This window comes from Pseudophryne corroboree, chromosome 2 (genome assembly GCF_028390025.1).
Source record: "Pseudophryne corroboree isolate aPseCor3 chromosome 2, aPseCor3.hap2, whole genome shotgun sequence".
In the NCBI taxonomy this organism is placed as follows: domain Eukaryota; kingdom Metazoa; phylum Chordata; class Amphibia; order Anura; family Myobatrachidae; genus Pseudophryne; species Pseudophryne corroboree.
The window spans coordinates 398,845,309-398,863,779 of record NC_086445.1 but is presented as its reverse complement, the minus strand read 5'-3'; the positions used below and the strand labels follow the sequence as shown (position 1 = coordinate 398,863,779).

At 45.9% G+C, this 18,471-nt stretch overlaps 1 protein-coding gene across 3 annotated transcripts in view; it reads left to right on the top strand.

Annotated features, from left to right (window-relative positions):
- The first annotated feature begins 3,742 nt into the window (after positions 1 to 3,742).
- Positions 3,743 to 18,471, top strand: part of AFF3 (ALF transcription elongation factor 3) — a 771,336-nt gene continuing 756,607 nt past the window's right edge. For 2 of the 3 annotated variants that reach the window (XM_063953378.1, XM_063953379.1), the window contains exon 1: positions 3,744 to 4,114. Coding sequence is in view for 1 of the 3 variants with exons in the window: in XM_063953377.1 (XP_063809447.1) it covers positions 4,062 to 4,114 (53 nt within the window). In the remaining 2 variants the exon portion in view is untranslated. Of the gene's footprint in view, positions 4,115 to 18,471 lie in introns of all 3 variants that reach the window. The other variant, XM_063953377.1, reaches the window with a different exon arrangement.

The following is an 18,471-nucleotide window of genomic DNA, read 5'->3' as shown; positions in this document are numbered from 1 at the left end:
GAATTAACGGGCCCGCTGGTACCTGTAGTTCCACAACAAAATAAATACCCAGAAAAATACAAGACACACACACACACACACACACACACACACACACACACACACACACACACACACACACTGAAAGTAAAAGTTTATTTATACATACATGCACACTTATACAATCACACATACTTACCTAGTGTCCCATGGAGCCCCTCGGTCCATGTACAATCCATTAGGGTACCTGTAAAAAAAACAAAAAAACAATATACTCACCTAGAATCCAGTGGAGATCTGTCCTTTTCGTTCCCAGTAGGCATCCACAGGGTTAAAAATAAAATAAAATGAATCAACCCGGTCCAACGCACTAAATGGGATACATGTTTACATATGTATCCCCTTTCCCCAACTGCCGGGACCGTTTTTGATTCCTGTCACTAGAGGACCAGGCAGCCAATAAGGGGGACCAGGCAGTGCCACATCATAGCGCTCTCCTGATTGGCTGTGAGCTCCTGGTCTGTCAATCAGGCGGAGCGCACCGGCTATAATGGAGGATAACAGTAGTAAATAAGAAAATAAGAGTTATCTCTTTCATCCATTAATATGCCAAGGGATGGTAATGCTGCATATTGGGGGTAATTCAAGGCTGATTACAGCAGCAAATTTGTTAGCAGTATTGCTAAACCATGTGCACTGCGGGGAGGTGAGGGGGGGGGGTGCGGATATAACATGTGCAGAGAGAGTTAGATTTGGGTGTGGTGTGTTCAAACTGAAATCTAAATTGCAGTGTAAAAATAAAGCAGCCAGTATTTACCCTGCACAGAAACAAAATAACCCGCCCAAATCTAACTCTCTCTGCACATGTTATATCTGCCACACCTGCAGTGCACACAGGAGCGGTTCTGGGGTGCTGTGGCCTGTGGGCACGGCAGCAGTCACCCTGCATCCCGCTCCCCGGCTGCAGGAGACGCTGTGGGCTGTGTGGGCGTCCGCTGCAGCCGGCTCCATCGTCAGACACTAGAGGTCATAATTGACCTCTAGTGTCTGTGTGGCGCTGCTATGGGAGAGCTGGCGGCCAGATGGAGCAGCAACAGCAGTCGGGAGCAGGAGCAAGGATGGTAAGTATTGTTGCTTGTTTATTTTTTGTGTTTGTAAATGGCTACTCGGGGGCACAGCAACAGGGGGCACAGCTACAGGGGGCAACTATTGGGGGCACAACTACTGGGGGCACAGCTACAGGGGGCACAGCTACTGGGGACAACTCTACAGGGGGCACAGCTAGAGTGGGCACAACTACTGGGGGCATAACTACAAGGGGCATAACTGTGGCCATGCCCCTCCCCTATAAAGCCATGCCCCTATTTCTTGATGCACGCCTTCGGTGTGCACCAACTGTTTTACCTGGGGGGGGGGGAAACTTTCGCCCTGGGCGCCACAAAGTGTAGAACCGGCCCTGAGTGCACATGGTTTTGCCCAACTGCTAGCAAATTTGCTGCTGTGATCAACTATGAATTACCCCCTTTGTCCCATTGTACTGTTCAGTGACATACAGATGTATTTATTTTATGCATGGTTACCTACTTTATAAGACAGTTACATTTTTATATTCCGTATAGTTTTTCCTGTAACCCAGAAGGCAGTAATGGAGAATAATTGCATTATGGGTAAAAGCACAATGATTAGTTGCAAGATAATATGCACTAGATTAAGTACACTCTCCTATTTTAGAAAACATTCTCTACTTTCAATTTGACTGTATGGTATAATGGGACTGAAAGATGAAGCACACCCATTCTTCTTCTGGTCTGATTGTTACAGAAATAAATGGGAAATATTCAGTTGATACTTTACATTAATTGGAAGAAATAGTAGAAGAACAAATAGGGTATTAAAGCATTGTTGTATTAACATAGGTATCTGCCAAAAGAACTATACTGGGTTCTAAGCACTCCTTACAACTGTGGAATCCATGAACTACTATCAGTGGCCCTATACTCTGACCATATATTGGCCAATCTTGCGATCCGCAATGGATACCCAATTACACCCAATTCATTGTTTGATTGTGTGGTCGTAACTTTCCATTTCATGTGCTGCATATCAGATGGGACATGTGATGTAGGATGTGGTTTGCTAACATTGATACTGTAACAATCTATCTTGTGCTATCATAAGGCGGACTGTACAGTGTGTACGCGGATATGATATATTGTTACATTATATTGGTCCATCGCAAGATCGAAGGATTGTTGAGTTGTGTACCCAGCATAACACTCAGTGCTGCTGTCCGTGCCACTATTAAAAACCATCAGAGAAACCCGCATTTTGACCTAATTAGTGAATCCATTATTTACACTGACACTCAATATCCTCTACCCAAGCTGTATATTCAATAAGTGTCGGAAGCTGCCGTCTTTTCGGAAAGACGGCAGCTTCCGACAGATTTAGGTTGGAAGGGATTCCAACCTATTCGTTAGAGGCTGTTTTTTTTCCGGAAAACACGTGGCTCAAAGGAATAGCCGCGGATCCACGTGCTTTTGTCGGAAACAAGGCCAAATCCGACAGGATTTGGCCCCGTTTCCGATAACCTCAATCCGACTTGGCCACCCTATTGAATAGTGCTTGTCGGATCCATTCCGAAAAATGCATGTCAGAATGGATCTGACTCTAATTGAATATACCTGGAGTTTCATGGATGGGCTGTTTACTGTGAGCAGTGTCTCTGTGAGTGACCAGTGATGCTATTGTTTACACTTTTGGAGTGATGACGTTTTGGAGACAGTTGGAAGTAGTTCAGGCGTATGGTTATGCTGGGAGGTGTGCCGTCATTGGGAAATAATGTATGGTCATGTCATCTAGTGTGTCCAATCATGTCAGTGGGATTTCTGTCATTAGAACACTGTACTAAGCCTTAGACGCCAGAGATAAGTACCAACCAACTAGCTCCTCACTGTCATTTTACAAACACAACCTGTAATATGGCAGTTAGGAGCTGATTGGCTGGTACTTTATCTCCGTCCACTATAGCCCTCATTCCGAGTTGATCGCACAAAGCTGCTTTTTGCAGCCCGTGCGATCAACTAGTCGCTGCCTATGGGGGAGGGATTTTTTGCATAGCAAGGCTGCGAACGCTTGTGCAGCCCTGCTATGCAAAAAGATTTTTTGCAGTTTCTAAATAGGTCCTGACATACACACCGGCTGCGATGTCTTCAGCGTGACTGGTCCCGGAGTTGACGTCAGACACCCACCCTGCAAACGCCTGGACACGCCTGCGTTGGACTCACCACTCCCAGAACACGGTGAGTATCCGCCCCAGAACGCCTTCCGTCTGTCAGTCTTCTTGTGATCGCCGCTGCAATCTCTTTCGTCGATGTCACTGTCGTTGGGCAGCAATGACGCGCGTGCGCAATGCGGCCGCCGCGCATGCGCAGTTCCGACCCGATCGCACGGCTGCGAAGAAGTCGGGTCGGAATGACCCACTATATCTCCATCCGAGGCTTAGTACATCTGCCCCTATATATATATATATATATATATATATGTGTATGTATGTGTATGGATATTTATTTACCCATTGTATGTTTCTATCTATATATTATAATGTATATAACATTGTATATTATTATTGTATGCATGCAGACTACATTTCCAGCAGGGAGGCACAATGTGGCGCTGGGAGAGGATATTGCTCTGACTAGTGTAGTGTGTAGAGTATATGTGAGGTGAGCAGATGTCAGTCACTTTTCTCCTTCCCCCGGAGGATCGCGGCTCTCACACATGGAGATGAGGAGACATGAGCTGGTAGGACGCTGATAGGTTGTACCTGACAGTCTGGCAGCTGCTGCTAGCGCAGCAAAGGGCTATAGCGGGAGAGAGCCAGAGACGGAGCAGCGCTGCAACGAGACGGGAGCATCTCCGGGGCTCTTTGTGCCGCTGCTGCTTCCAGAGGACGTCACAAGGGGAGAGGGCGCAGCGTGCGCTGGGCGCTACAATCAACGGCTGCGCTATTCCCGTACCGGCCGGCGAGCGCAGCTGCCATGTGAGCGGGACTGCTGGAGCCACCTTGCACCTGCACTACTATGGACACCTTTGACTTGGCAGTGCTGCAGGAATGGGACCTGGAGGAGCTGTGGTGAGTGCCTGGCATAGCCAGAAACCTTTACAGTATATAGTGCATGCATACACTTACAGCTTCCTCCCGGGTGTCTCGCTGTCTCTCTGCTGCCGGCAGGAGGGACGTGAGCAGCCCCGTGGGCAGGGAGTTACGTACCCAGAGATGCCATTGGTGCTATAGGTAAGCGCGGTTCTCACAGAAATGTGTCAAGTTCCTGTTAGGCGCCAGCAGTGGGCGCTGTGCTACTGATAACCGAACCAATGATCATTAGTCATTATACTAGTATTGGTAGGCAATGGTGATCAGAGAATATGCTAGTGTTTGCCTTGTCGTTGCTCACACCATCATGGCACGTAGCAAAATGCCGAGAGGGTCAGATGGAAGCTATGCCAGGGATCAGGATGTATACATACTGTATACTGTGCCAATGTTTCCAGATGTTCTTTCTTTACCTAGTCCTAGTCTATCGTGGAGCGGGCACTAATAGTAAGCTGGAAAGGGCTCAGGTAGAGATATTATACAAAAGGCACAGACATGTTGGTGTAAATAGTTGCACTTTTGCATGCGTTCATAGATGCAGGCACTCGCTCATTGCAAGTGAAATTCACAATAAAGTTTATGTAAAAAAATAATCACTATACCACCATATTCCAAAATGAGGAAATTTCAATTTTTTCTGATAATATTAATGTCCTACAGTGCCATGAGTTTGTTATAGTAAACTATGTTTTTTTCCCCCAGAAACTTTTGTAGAAACTGTAGTTTCTGCATAATTTTATGAATTGTTGCTATGTACTAACAGGGCTGCCATCATAAGTTGTGGGGCCTGGGACAGGAAAAATAGGCAAGGCCTCCAAAGGATGACAAGGGAGAGGGTGACGGTTACTATATGGACACAAAGGATGACAGGGGAGAGAGTGTCCTGTACTATATGGGCGCAGACGGTGACAGGTACTTTATGGGCACAAAGGGTGACGGGAGAGGGTGTCGGGTACTTTATTGGTGCAGAGCGTGACAGCAGTGGGGTCATGTACTATATGGACACAATGTATCATGGAGATGGTCTCAGGCTTTGGGGTGCGAGGGCACATGGAGTAATGATCTCACTCCCCATCCCTGACCCCAGGTCTGCAGGGCGTAGCCGCCAGGGGGGTTGGTCTGTCCCTACCCTCTGTTGGCCCCCTATCTATTGGGCCTGGGACACCATTACCAGCAGTCCCTCCCATGATGGTGGCCCTGCATTCTAATCGCCTAATACAGGAGATTTTTGCATAAATCTCAAGCAGATGGCTAATTAGCGCTGCAGAATGCAGTCCCCATTATTATCAACGGGGACTACGATCTGACTCCTATGAACATCTCTGCTTTGCTTACATACTGCCATCAGGCTATCTCCCGCTTGCTTGCCCCTCATGTCATCTGTCTGTCGCCCCTTCCCACTAGATTGTTAGCTCTTCAGAGCAGGGCCCTCTTTCCTCTTGTTGTCAAAGCCCTCTTCTCGATACATTTCACTCACAGCTTACTCCTATTCAGCAACCATCTTTACCCGTTTTTTCTCCTGCTGGTAAAGGCTCATCTCTATCTATGGCCGCCAGACCCAAGTAGTACGATGATTACTCCCTTGCTACTTACATCCTAGCTGTATTATGTTTTGAGAATTGTGGTGCTCTTTGTTACCTGTACTCAATTTTAATTTTTTTATTTACTTTAATGCTAACTTTTGTCTCCCTGTACTGTCCTTTGTACGGCGCTGCAAAACACTTGTGACGCCTTATAAATAAAATGAAGTAATAATAATAATAATAATACCATACTCTGAAAAGCAAAACTATTTGTTTGACTGTCGACCAATATATTGTCGGTCTATCATCCGAAAACCATGATGTATGGATTTTGTCTCTGATCATTATTGCCATTTTCCTGAGGAAAGAGCTATGACAGTACAAGAGGGTTTTCTTCTGATCCCTCTACCTCTTTCTACCTGCATGTGCAGGTACACTGTGGGACAGAGCTCATTAGTGCAATTTTTCTCTGTTGCCAATAGCTGTGAAAGTACATGTTTTAGCATTTGCCTAGGCAGCTGCTAATAGGAACACCCATCCTGTCCTGAATAAATTGACCGAAACTACATTGATTAGTGCTGTTAAGAAACGTAGTAATGCTGTGTGAAAAAGTATTTTCTATGGTTTAGTTATTGTTATTTTTAATGTTCATATGTGCTCTTAATTGTAAAAGCTTGCCTATATATCATTATATGCTGTGGAAATGATAAGCGTGTAAAGCTAGGTACACACTGGGGGTAATTCCAAGTTGATCGCAGCAGGAATTCTGTTAGCAGTTGGGCAAAACCATGTGCACTGCAGGGGAGGCAGATATAATATGTGCAGAGAGAGTTAGATTTGGGTGGGGTGTGTTCAATCTGCAATCTAATTTGCAGTGTAAAAATAAAGCAGCCAGTATTTACCCTGCACAGAAATAAAATAACCCACCCAAATCTAACTCTCTCTGCACGTTATATCTGCCCCCCCCCCCCTCCTGCAGTGCACATGGTTTTGCCCAACTGCTAAAAAAAAATCCTGCTGCGATCAACTTGGAATTACCCCCACTGTCTGATATTTTGCTTGTCCTGACATTTGGGATGATTTTCTGGCCCCAATATCTGAGCTACACATATTATTTTTTTTTTTTTTCAAAGTATTAGATTTCCTGCAACACCACACTGAATTTGCATATGTCTGCCCACAAGGCGGCTGCTATAATCATGGAAAAACATGGGATATATGCAGAGAATGCCCACACACTGCAGAATATCAGGTGATTGAGGTCAAGGTTTTCTGTATTGGCCGACCAATCAGATCGAAGAAGCATGTTTGTGGCAATGATTTTTCCAGGTAATCGCTAAAACGATTGTTCATACACACTATAGCCTACAATAAAACATGCCTATACAATTATTGTATAGGGATTACCTAGCTATACTCCCAGTAGCCTTGAAATAATTCCTTATTTACAATCTCAGCTGTGGCCATCTAAATAGTGTAAACTAGGAAAATAGTGTAAAATAGGTGTAGTGTAAAATAGGAAAGTACCTTGACCTTCACATAAACCACAATGTGCACATGCACTTGATACATGAACATCTTTTGTCATCTGGTTGCTCCTCAGACCATACTGGGATGAGGTGTATCATTTTTGGTAAAACCTAATAAAAGGATGAGGCCCCTTCTACTGTAATCTGGTTGTATTTTGTATATAAGATTGCACATCTTGCTATCTTGCATACAAGATACACAACTGGGAGGCAGGTCGCAGGTGTTTGGATAATATAAAATCTTTATTGAACTACATCTTTGCCCATTAGTAATTTGTGTCCACTTTATGAATGACATTAAAGTGAGACAATATAACAATAAACTTTTATTGGCAACACATAAGAGGGTTATTCACAGATATAGATCAGCAGGCGACTACAAGAATAGATAATATACCATGTATACAGTTATCCCTCTGTGACATCCTTACTTATGCAAAATATTGGAGCTGTAAGGCACACCGTGCATCTTCTTTTAACACTTTCAACTCTTTGCTATCTCACTTTAACATTTTAACCTTATTTTCGCTTTTTAACTCATTTCTTAAACTATGTACTAATAACTATGGTGGTCATTCTGAGGTGATCGCTAGCTGCATTCGTTCACTGTGCAGCGATGAGGCGTTAAAATGGCACTTCTGCGCATGCGTTCACGGCGCAATGCGCACGCGCGACGTACTATTACAACGAACAATGTAGTTTCACACAGGGTCTAGCGATGCATTTCAGTCGCACTGGTTGCCGCAGAGTGATTGACATGAAGTGGGCGTTTCTGGGTGTCAACTGACCGTTTTCAGGGAGTGTTCGGAAAAACGCAGGCGTGCCAGGGAAAACGCAGGCGTGGCTGGGCGAACGCAGGGCGTGTTTGCGACATCAAATCCGAAACTGGATGGTCTGAAGTGATCGCAAGCGCTGAGTAGGTTTGAAGCTACTCTGAAACTGCACAAAATAATTTTGTAGCCGCTCTGCGTTACAATCGTTCGCACTTCTGCTAAGCTAAAATACACTCCCAGAGGGCGGCGGCATAGCGTTTGCACGGCTGCTAAAAACTGCTAGCGAGCGATCAACTCGGAATGACCACCTATGTACTAATAAAAGTTATCTCTCTTTGCATTCAACTTGGCACAATTTGTGTGTGTGTGGTAGCACCCCCCAGCTGTAATTTGTAATTTAAATATCATTTTTATGTGGGGGCCTAATTTCTGCTGAAAGCAACAATGTGTGAAAATATCAGTTAGCCTGTGCAACCAATACATTCCTCTATCCTGTATTTTGTATATAGGCATAGTATGCAATGCTTATAATGGTTTTTAAAGCTATACTAAAAACAGCATTTTCTTTACATTTTCCTATTCATCCTGGATCATGTTAATATTTGGTTGATGCATGGTAATGCTGCATACTCTCTGACACTTGCTTTGCTAATTTTGTCCTGACCTTTGAATATTGCTTACTAGCAGAGCATGCTGGGAAAACGACTAAGCAGCTTCTGCATGTTGGCCCTGCTGTGATCAAAGCGTTCACAAGCAGAGTAGGTTTAAATATCTTACATCAACATAAGGCTTAGTAGAGGAAAGTGCTGGTTCAGTGATGGCTCATTGTACAATACATCTGTGCTGTAGGAAGTCTGCAGGTTAATAATGTTGCGATAAGGAAATATAAGCTATCAGTGGCAAGCAAAAGTGACTCTTTAATACCATAAAAACATAACAAATATTTTATTAAAATGTAAAACTTTGGTGTTCATACTCCCATGTTGGATTCACAAAGGGGAACTTAATGTTTCCAGCTAAAGGATAGAGAGTTTAAACAGGAATACTGTGTCTGTGGTATTATGCACAAGGGTAGTTATCTCTTTATCTACCCTAGGCCAGCATTACTCAGATGCCACCAAAATTTTCCCTATAGTGCTTATAAACAATCAGATACGGGGGGTCATTCTGAGTTGATCGCTCGCTAGCAGTTTTTAGCAGCCGTGCAAACGCTATGCCGCCTCCCACTGGGAGTGTATTTTAGCTTAGCAGAAGTGCAAACGTTTTTATCGCAGAGCGCCTGCAAAAATTTTTTGTGTAGTTTCAGAGTAGCTCAAAACGTACTCAGCGCTTGCGATCACTTCAGACTATTCAGTTCCGGATTTGATGTCACACACCCGCCCAGCGTTCACCCAGCCACGCCTGCGTTTTCCCTGAAAACGGTCAGTTGCCACCCAGAAATGCCCACTTCATGTCAATCACTCTGCGGCAACCACTGCAACTGAAATGCATCGCTAGACACTGTGCAAAACTGCATAGTTCGTTGTGCCCGTACGTCGCGCGTGCGCATTGCGCAGAACTGACGTTTTTTAGCCTGATCGCTGCGCTGCGAACAAATGCAGCTAGCGATTAACTCGGAATGAGCACCACTGCACGATGTCAAAGGAAAAACAGCATAGCATTTTAACCAGAATTGTGTGGATTATTTTGAATGTTAACAGAATATAGGTGAAACTCAGAAAATTAGAATATTGTGCAAAAGTTAATTTATTTCAGTAATTCAACTTAAAAGGTGAAACTAATTTATTATATAGACTCATTACATGCAAAGTGAGATATTTCAACTCGCCTGACCTGAACCCCATAGAGAATCTATGGGGCATTGCCAAGAGAAAGATGAGAGACATGAGACTGAACAATGCAGAGGAGCTGGAGGCCACTATTGAAGCATCCTGGTCTTCCATAACACCTCAGCAGTGCCACAGGCTGATAGAATCCATGCCACGCCGCATTGGGGCAGTAATTCATGCAAAAGGGGCCCAAACCAAGTACTGAGTACATATGCATGATTATACTTTCCAGATGGCTGACATTTCTGTATTTAAAATCCTTTTTTTATTGATTTTATGTAATATTCTAATTTTCTGAGATTTTAGATTTGGGGATTTCTTAACATATAAGCCACTGTCATAAAAATTATAACAAATAAAGGCTTGAAATATCTCACTATGCATGTAATGAGTCTATATAATATATTAGTTTCACCTTTTAAGTTGAATTACTGAAATAAATGAACTTTTACACGATATTCTAATTTCTGAGTTTCACCTGTATAATGATGCAGGGTATAGGAAAGTACTTATAGTATAGCAGATCTGCATATGACAGTACAAAACAGTACAACATATGGTACATATATGGGTTTTTGGAGAATTCAGTGGGTTTAATTCTGATTATGTTTTTCCCATGAAAAAATGCATTTATATGCTTTTTTTTTTTTTAGTTCAGCTACAGTACACCAGTGGAGAGGAGATGGTGATATTAACAGTGTTAGAGGAGAGGGTACCAGAGGTGGTGGATGGTGCCAGGGAAAGGATTCTAGAGGAGGGGACTGGAGACCTTGAGACTTGTCATTACATTGAGGGTTAATCTGTTCCACCTCTGCAATGTAATGGTGAGGGGGCAACTTGGTATTCATAAGCTTGGTCATCAACCAGTCATTGGTATGATGTTCCACACTCTGCTGGTAATTAATTAAGGATTGAAATCGTAACTGATTTGGGTTTGTTTGTTTTATTTTTATTTTTTTGGTTAAAACTTACAATTGGTATCTCTCTGTTTATTCCTTAGTATAGGTCTACTGTTGTTTTTACTTTTGGTTGATGTTTAAGATTTGCAATAATGCTTACATTTACTCACCTCTGGGCCAACATTACACTTGATGCGACAGGTCGCTCAACTTCTGCTGTACTACAGCGACATTCCCAACTCCTGCTAAAGGCATGTTGTTGGTAAATCTCACGCTGCATGTATAAAACTAAATGGGGGTACTGACGGGAGAGATGTGTGCTGAGCGATCTTAACACAGACCGCTCAGCACACATCTCTCGCCCCGCTCAGCACAACGCGATGTGGGACGGACGGACGGACGGGGGGCCACTCACTTCACACAGCGGTGAAGTGAGTGACCCGCTAGATTGAGCCTGCATGCAGGCTCAATCTAGCACTGTCGATAGCGATGCGTGGGGCCGCGCATCGCTATCGCTGGGGGGCTGTCACAACTGAGGGCCTGAGCTGACGGGAGGCAGCCTCAGTTGTAGGGGCTGAGATGTACCGGAACCTGGGAGGTTGTATCAGACCCCTGGACATGTAAGTAACATGAATAATAACTGCCCGAAGGCGTGACCACGACAACTTGGATAAAAGTCAATGATGTTTATTATGACAACTCCGCAACACAGCAGCAGTAAAAGAAAACGTAAAAGTCAGCAAATAATAAATACAGTTCCTGGGTACTACAGGATGGCAGGAGCCACAGGGCACTGGTAGTGTGAGATAGTTCTTATGATCTTCTAGATGGAAAGTCCTTACCAGGCCCGACTGTAGCAATGGAGATAACCCAGGATTGTGCCAGCTGGTGTTCCAGGAAAAGCTGGGTTGCTGAAGGTAAAACAGCTGCTGTGGATACTGGCTGGAACCAGACTGTTGTTAGCACGGAGTGGATACTGGCTGGAACCAGTTAAATAATAAATGAACTTGGGAGCGATGAAATAATAATACCGGTGGAGAGTGGTAAAGTGTAGAAAGGACACCGGCCCTTTAAGGGAAGCTGTACTCTGCTGAAAGCTGAGCTGGAAGCAGGTAATGTTGTAGCTGGAAACAGATGAATCCACAATGGATTGGAGAGTCAGGCTACACCGCAGGTGGAATGCTGGTGCGGGTCTCTATGGTGGAAGTCTTGAGACAGGAGCTGGAACCTGGAAGACAATCACAGGAGAGAGACAAACAGGAACTAGGTTTGACAACCAAAGCACTGACGCCTTCCTTGCTCAGGCACAGTGTATTTATACCTGCAGCAAGGAAGGGATTGGCTAGGCAATTATGCAGATTATCAATACTGAGAACAGATTGGTGGAAATGATCAGCTGACAGAATCCAAGATGGCTGCGCCCATGCAGACACTTGGAGGGAAGTTTGGTTTGTAATCCATGTGGTAATGAAAACAGTAATGGCGGCGCCGGCCACCGGAGACAGGAGGCGCCAGGCTGACAGATGCACATCCAACCACGCGGACACAGCGGAGGCCGCGGCTGACGTAATCGTCACTCAGACACTCTGCATGCAGAAGTTCAGGGACGGCGGCGGAGGCCGCGGGAGACGCCATGCCAGGTGTAATATGGCGTTTACTGTGACAGCGTCCCAGAGTGACAGGAGAGGATACAGGAATGTACACATCAGGATAACAGATGGGATCCGGTCCTGGAGCGCTGAGCCAGCCTTAGGAGGCATCTGATGGGTAAGAAATGGCGTCCAGATACCCGGATCGTGACAGCACCCCCCCCTTTAGGAGTGGCCCCAGGACACTTCTTTGGCTTTTGAGGAAACCTGGAATGGAAACTCCGGACCAAGGCAGGAGCATGGACATCAGAAGCATTGGTCCACGACCGTTCCTCAGGACCATAACCCTTCCAGTCAATAAGATATTGTAGTTGACCGTAACGGTGACGTGAGTCCAGGATCTTGGCCACTTCATACTCAACGCCTCGTTGAGTTTGGACTTTCGGAGTTGGAGGAAGTGAGGAATGAAACCGATTCAAGATCAGCGGTTTCAACAGGGAAACATGGAATGTCCTGGGTATTTTTAAGAAGGGAGGCAACTGGAGTCTGTAAGCAACAGGATTGATGACTTGTTCAATCTTGAAAGGACCGATATAGCGAGGTGCAAACTTCATACTGGGAACTCTTAACCTCAAATTCTTCGTGGATAACCATACCCGATCACCCACCTTGAGAGCAGGAACTGCTCGACGCTTCTTATCCGCAAACTTCTTGTACCTGAACGATGCCTTGAGCAGAGCTGATCGTACGCTCTTCCAGATATTGGCAAACTGATGCAAGGTGATATCCACTGCGGGAACAGAAGTTGCTGGAAGCGGTTGGAACTCAGGGACTTTAGGGTGGAATCCAAAGTTAGTGAAGAATGGTGTTGAAGCAGATGAAGAATGATACTGGTTGTTATGACAGAACTCGGCCCAGGGAAGTAATTGAACCCAGTCATCTTGAGAGGAGGACACATAGATGCGGAGGAAGGCCTCCAAGTCCTGATTCACCCTCTCGGTTTGACCATTGGTCTGAGGATGGTAAGCCGTGGAAAACTTTAGCTTGACTTGGAGGACTTGACATAAACTTCGCCAGAATTTGGCTGTGAATTGAACTCCTCGATCTGAGATTTCTTCAGGAAGACCGTGGAGTCGGAAGATCTCTTGTATGAATACTTGAGCCAACTTGGAAGCTGACGGAAGACCGGTGAGAGGAATGAAGTGTGCCATCTTGGTGAACCGGTCAACTACCACCCAGATGGTATTGAACTTGTTGCACATGGGTAAGTCTGTAATGAAATCCATCGACAAGTGGGTCCATGGTCGACGGGGAACGGATAGTGGAACCAGTTGCCCCGCAGGCGACTGGCGGGATACTTTATGTTGGGCACACTTTGGGCAAGATGCAATAAACTCCAAGACGTCTTTTTTCAGAGTTGGCCACCAATAGGACCTAGAGATAAACTCCAGGGTTTTTTGGATACCTGTATGTCCGGCAAAACGGGAAGCATGGGCCCAATGCATGAGCTTCTTCCTTAGCATCGGCTTCACAAAACTTTTCCCTGATGGGGGCGTAGAGTCCATCCCTACCGTGGAGAATGCCAACGGATTTATAATAGGATGCTTGTCTGAAGACTCTGACTCATTTTCTTGCTCCCATGAGCGGGAAAGGGCATCGGCCTTGCGATTCTGAGAGCCCGGACAGAACTGGAGTTTAAAGTCGAACCTGGAAAAGAAAAGTGCCCATCTGGCCTGACGAGGGTTGAGACATTGTGCGCCCTTCAGGTATAAAAGGTTCTTGTGGTCTGTAAGTATGGTGATTAAATGAGAAGCTCCCTCCAACAGATACCTCCACTCTTCTAGAGCGAGCTTGATGGCTAGCAACTCCTGGTCGCCAATGGCATAGTTGCGCTCAGCTGGGGAGAACTTCCGGGAGAAGAAACTGCAAGGATGTAAATGGCCATCTTTAGCCCTCTGAGATAACACCGCTCCTACTCCAACGGAGGAGGCATCCACCTCTAGGATGAAAGGAGAGTCGATGTCAGGCTGTTTCAGGACAGGCGCAGAGATGAACCTCTGTTTTAAAAGATGAAAAGCTTGCATGGCTTCTTCAGACCACTTGGACGGGTTAGCACCCTTCTTGGTGAAAGCAGTAATAGGCGCCACAATGGTGGAAAAGTCTCGTATAAACTTTCGGTAATAATTGGCGAACCCTAAGAACCTCTGGACCCCTTTGAGGGTTAAGGGTACCGGCCAATTCTGGATTGCTTGTAGTTTCTCAGGATCCATCTCTAGTCCGGAACCGGACACAATGTACCCTAGAAACGGAATGGACTTGACTTCAAAGACGCATTTTTCTAATTTGCAATAGAGATGATTGACACGGAGACGGTACAGAACCTCTTTAACCCAAAAACGATGTTCCTCTAAATCGTTGGCAAAAATGAGGATATCGTCTAGATAGACCACGACATGACGGTATAGAATGTCTCTGAAGATCTCATTGACAAAATGCTGGAAGACAGCTGGAGCATTGCTCAATCCGAAGGGCATGACGAGGTACTCATAATGTCCGTCACGGGTGTTAAAGGCGGTCTTCCACTCGTCACCCTCACGGATCCGGATGAGATTGTATGCACCTCGCAAGTCCAGCTTTGTAAAGATGGTAGCTCCGCTAACTCTGTCAAAGAGCTCAGTAATCAGGGGTAAAGGATAACGGTTCTTGATGGTAATGTCGTTCAAACCTCTGTAGTCGATGCACGGCCGCAGACCACCATCTTTCTTTTTTACAAAAAAGAAGCCTGCGCCGGCTGGGGAAGAAGAAGGTCGAATGAACCCCTTTGCTAGGTTCTCTTTAATGTATTCCTCCATAGAATGCGTCTCAGGCAGAGACAACGGATAAGTTCGGCCTCGAGGTGGAACCTTCCCTGGAATGAGATCAATCGGGCAGTCCCATTCTCTATGAGGAGGAAGGATATCAGCAGAAGCTTTACTGAACACATCCGTGAAATCTTGATATGGAGGAGGTGGAACATCAGACGACCTGGGGGAGGAAGAACAGACAGGCAATACTTTAAACAAACATGTCTCTGCACAGGAGGAACCCCATGCCAGGATTTGCGTAGTCGTCCAATCAATTGTAGGATTGTGAAGACGGAGCCATGGAAGGCCCAGGACCACAGGATGTGTGGCTCTTGGAATCACTAAAAGTGAAATAAGTTCGGAATGAAGAACTCCCACTCTCAGACGAACTGGTAGAGTCCTTAGAGCAATAACAGTATCAAAAATTTTACTGCCATCCACGGCAGTTAAGGAAAAGGAGGAAGGAAGTCTCTCGGTGGGTAGGGACCACCGTTTAACATAGGCTTCAGTAATAAAGTTCCCAGCTGCTCCGGAATCAAGGAGAGCAATGACGTTCCGATAACGTTGAGCAACTTGAAGCGAGACTGGGAGATTACAATCATGAGGAGATGGAGAGGAGATCATTACTCCTAGCCGGCCCTCTCCTGGGCGAGCTAGGGTTTGGAGTTATCCCGGACGTTCGGGACAGGCATTGATGGTGTGAGACGGAGCTGCACAGTAAAGACAAAGAGACTCAGAGAGACGTCTTCGGCGCTCAGCAGGAGTTAAACGGGAACGGCCAATTTGCATGGGCTCATCTTTAGATGGTGACAGTTGACGAGGAGGAGGAGGAGCAGAAGATTTTGGAGCAGATGATCTTCCACGCTCAGTTGCTCTCTCTCTGAAACGTAAATCAACTTTCGTGCAGAGTGAGATTAGCTCATCTAACTTAGAAGGTAAGTCTCTGGTAGCTAACTCATCTTTAATAAGCTCAGATAAGCCATGCCAGAATGCAGCATACAGGGCCTCGTCGTTCCATGCCAGTTCGGATGCCAGGATCTGGAACTGTATCAGATATTGTCCTACAGTACGTGACCCCTGGCGTAAACGGAGAATCTCGGATGAAGCTGAGGTTACCCGGCCTGGCTCGTCGAAGATGCGCCTGAATGTTGACACGAATGCAGTGTAAGAAGATAGCAGGGTGTCGGACCTCTCCCATAACGGTGATGCCCAGTCAAGGGCGGAGCCACTGAGAAGAGAGATGATGTAGGCAATTTTTGTACGGTCACTGGGAAAATTGCCAGGTTGTAGCTCAAACTGAATCTCACACTGGTTGAGAAATCCCCTGCAGAATCTTGGAGATCCGTCAAATTTTGCTGGCGTTGGAAGATGAAGACGTGGAGCAGAAATGGGTAAGGTGGGTGGGGTTATAGCTGGAGTCACTGTGGTTGACGCACCAGATGCGCCTGATCCACGGAGAGTTGTCTGAATCCCATCCAGCCGAGTAGAGAGATCCTGGAGACAGCGGATGATGTGGCCCTGTGCAGCCTCCTGATGTTCTAGTCGGGCTGCCAGTTCTTGCATCGGCCTGGCCGCTTGATCCTGGTCTCCGGCTGGATTCATTAGGTCAGTGCTTACTGTCACAACTGAGGGCCTGAGCTGACGGGAGGCAGCCTCAGTTGTAGGGGCTGAGATGTACCGGAACCTGGGAGGTTGTATCAGACCCCTGGACATGTAAGTAACATGAATAATAACTGCCCGAAGGCGTGACCACGACAACTTGGATAAAAGTCAATGATGTTTATTATGACAACTCCGCAACACAGCAGCAGTAAAAGAAAACGTAAAAGTCAGCAAATAATAAATACAGTTCCTGGGTACTACAGGATGGCAGGAGCCACAGGGCACTGGTAGTGTGAGATAGTTCTTATGATCTTCTAGATGGAAAGTCCTTACCAGGCCCGACTGTAGCAATGGAGATAACCCAGGATTGTGCCAGCTGGTGTTCCAGGAAAAGCTGGGTTGCTGAAGGTAAAACAGCTGCTGTGGATACTGGCTGGAACCAGACTGTTGTTAGCACGGAGTGGATACTGGCTGGAACCAGTTAAATAATAAATGAACTTGGGAGCGATGAAATAATAATACCGGTGGAGAGTGGTAAAGTGTAGAAAGGACACCGGCCCTTTAAGGGAAGCTGTACTCTGCTGAAAGCTGAGCTGGAAGCAGGTAATGTTGTAGCTGGAAACAGATGAATCCACAATGGATTGGAGAGTCAGGCTACACCGCAGGTGGAATGCTGGTGCGGGTCTCTATGGTGGAAGTCTTGAGACAGGAGCTGGAACCTGGAAGACAATCACAGGAGAGAGACAAACAGGAACTAGGTTTGACAACCAAAGCACTGACGCCTTCCTTGCTCAGGCACAGTGTATTTATACCTGCAGCAAGGAAGGGATTGGCTAGGCAATTATGCAGATTATCAATACTGAGAACAGATTGGTGGAAATGATCAGCTGACAGAATCCAAGATGGCTGCGCCCATGCAGACACTTGGAGGGAAGTTTGGTTTGTAATCCATGTGGTAATGAAAACAGTAATGGCGGCGCCGGCCACCGGAGACAGGAGGCGCCAGGCTGACAGATGCACATCCAACCACGCGGACACAGCGGAGGCCGCTGCTGACGTAATCGTCACTCAGACACTCTGCATGCAGAAGTTCAGGGACGGCGGCGGAGGCCGCGGGAGACGCCATGCCAGGTGTAATATGGCGTTTACTGTGACAGCGTCCCAGAGTGACAGGAGAGGATACAGGAATGTACACATCAGGATAACAGATGGGATCCGGTCCTGGAGCGCTGAGCCAGCCTTAGGAGGCATCTGATGGGTAAGAAATGGCGTCCAGATACCCGGATCGTGACAGGGGCATACACACGGCATATATGTGCTTAAAATATGAGTAATCTAGTCAGATTGCTTAGATTTTAAACACAGGTCTCTCCGTGTGTACCCCCTTAAGATGCTTTGTAAGGACAGTTATCTAATCTTTGCTGTGATCCAGGGATACACTTCCAACTCTTACCAAGGAGGACTTTTATAATACAAGCAGCGTGCTATGGAACATTTGTTGTCCAAGGAGTAAGTACTGCGTCACAGGACATGTTGAGAATCCAATATACAGAAATGGGTGGAATAATCATATTTTGCTTAATTCTAAAATTCCACTCAAACCTGAATTTTGGTAGAAATACCTATTGATGGCATAATTTGGACAGTAACAATTCCTCCAGTACTCTAAGGAAGATGGGTTACATGTTAATCACACGACACCCCTGTTATTAGTGTGTAATGTGCAGTAAATGGACCATCAGTGGTATT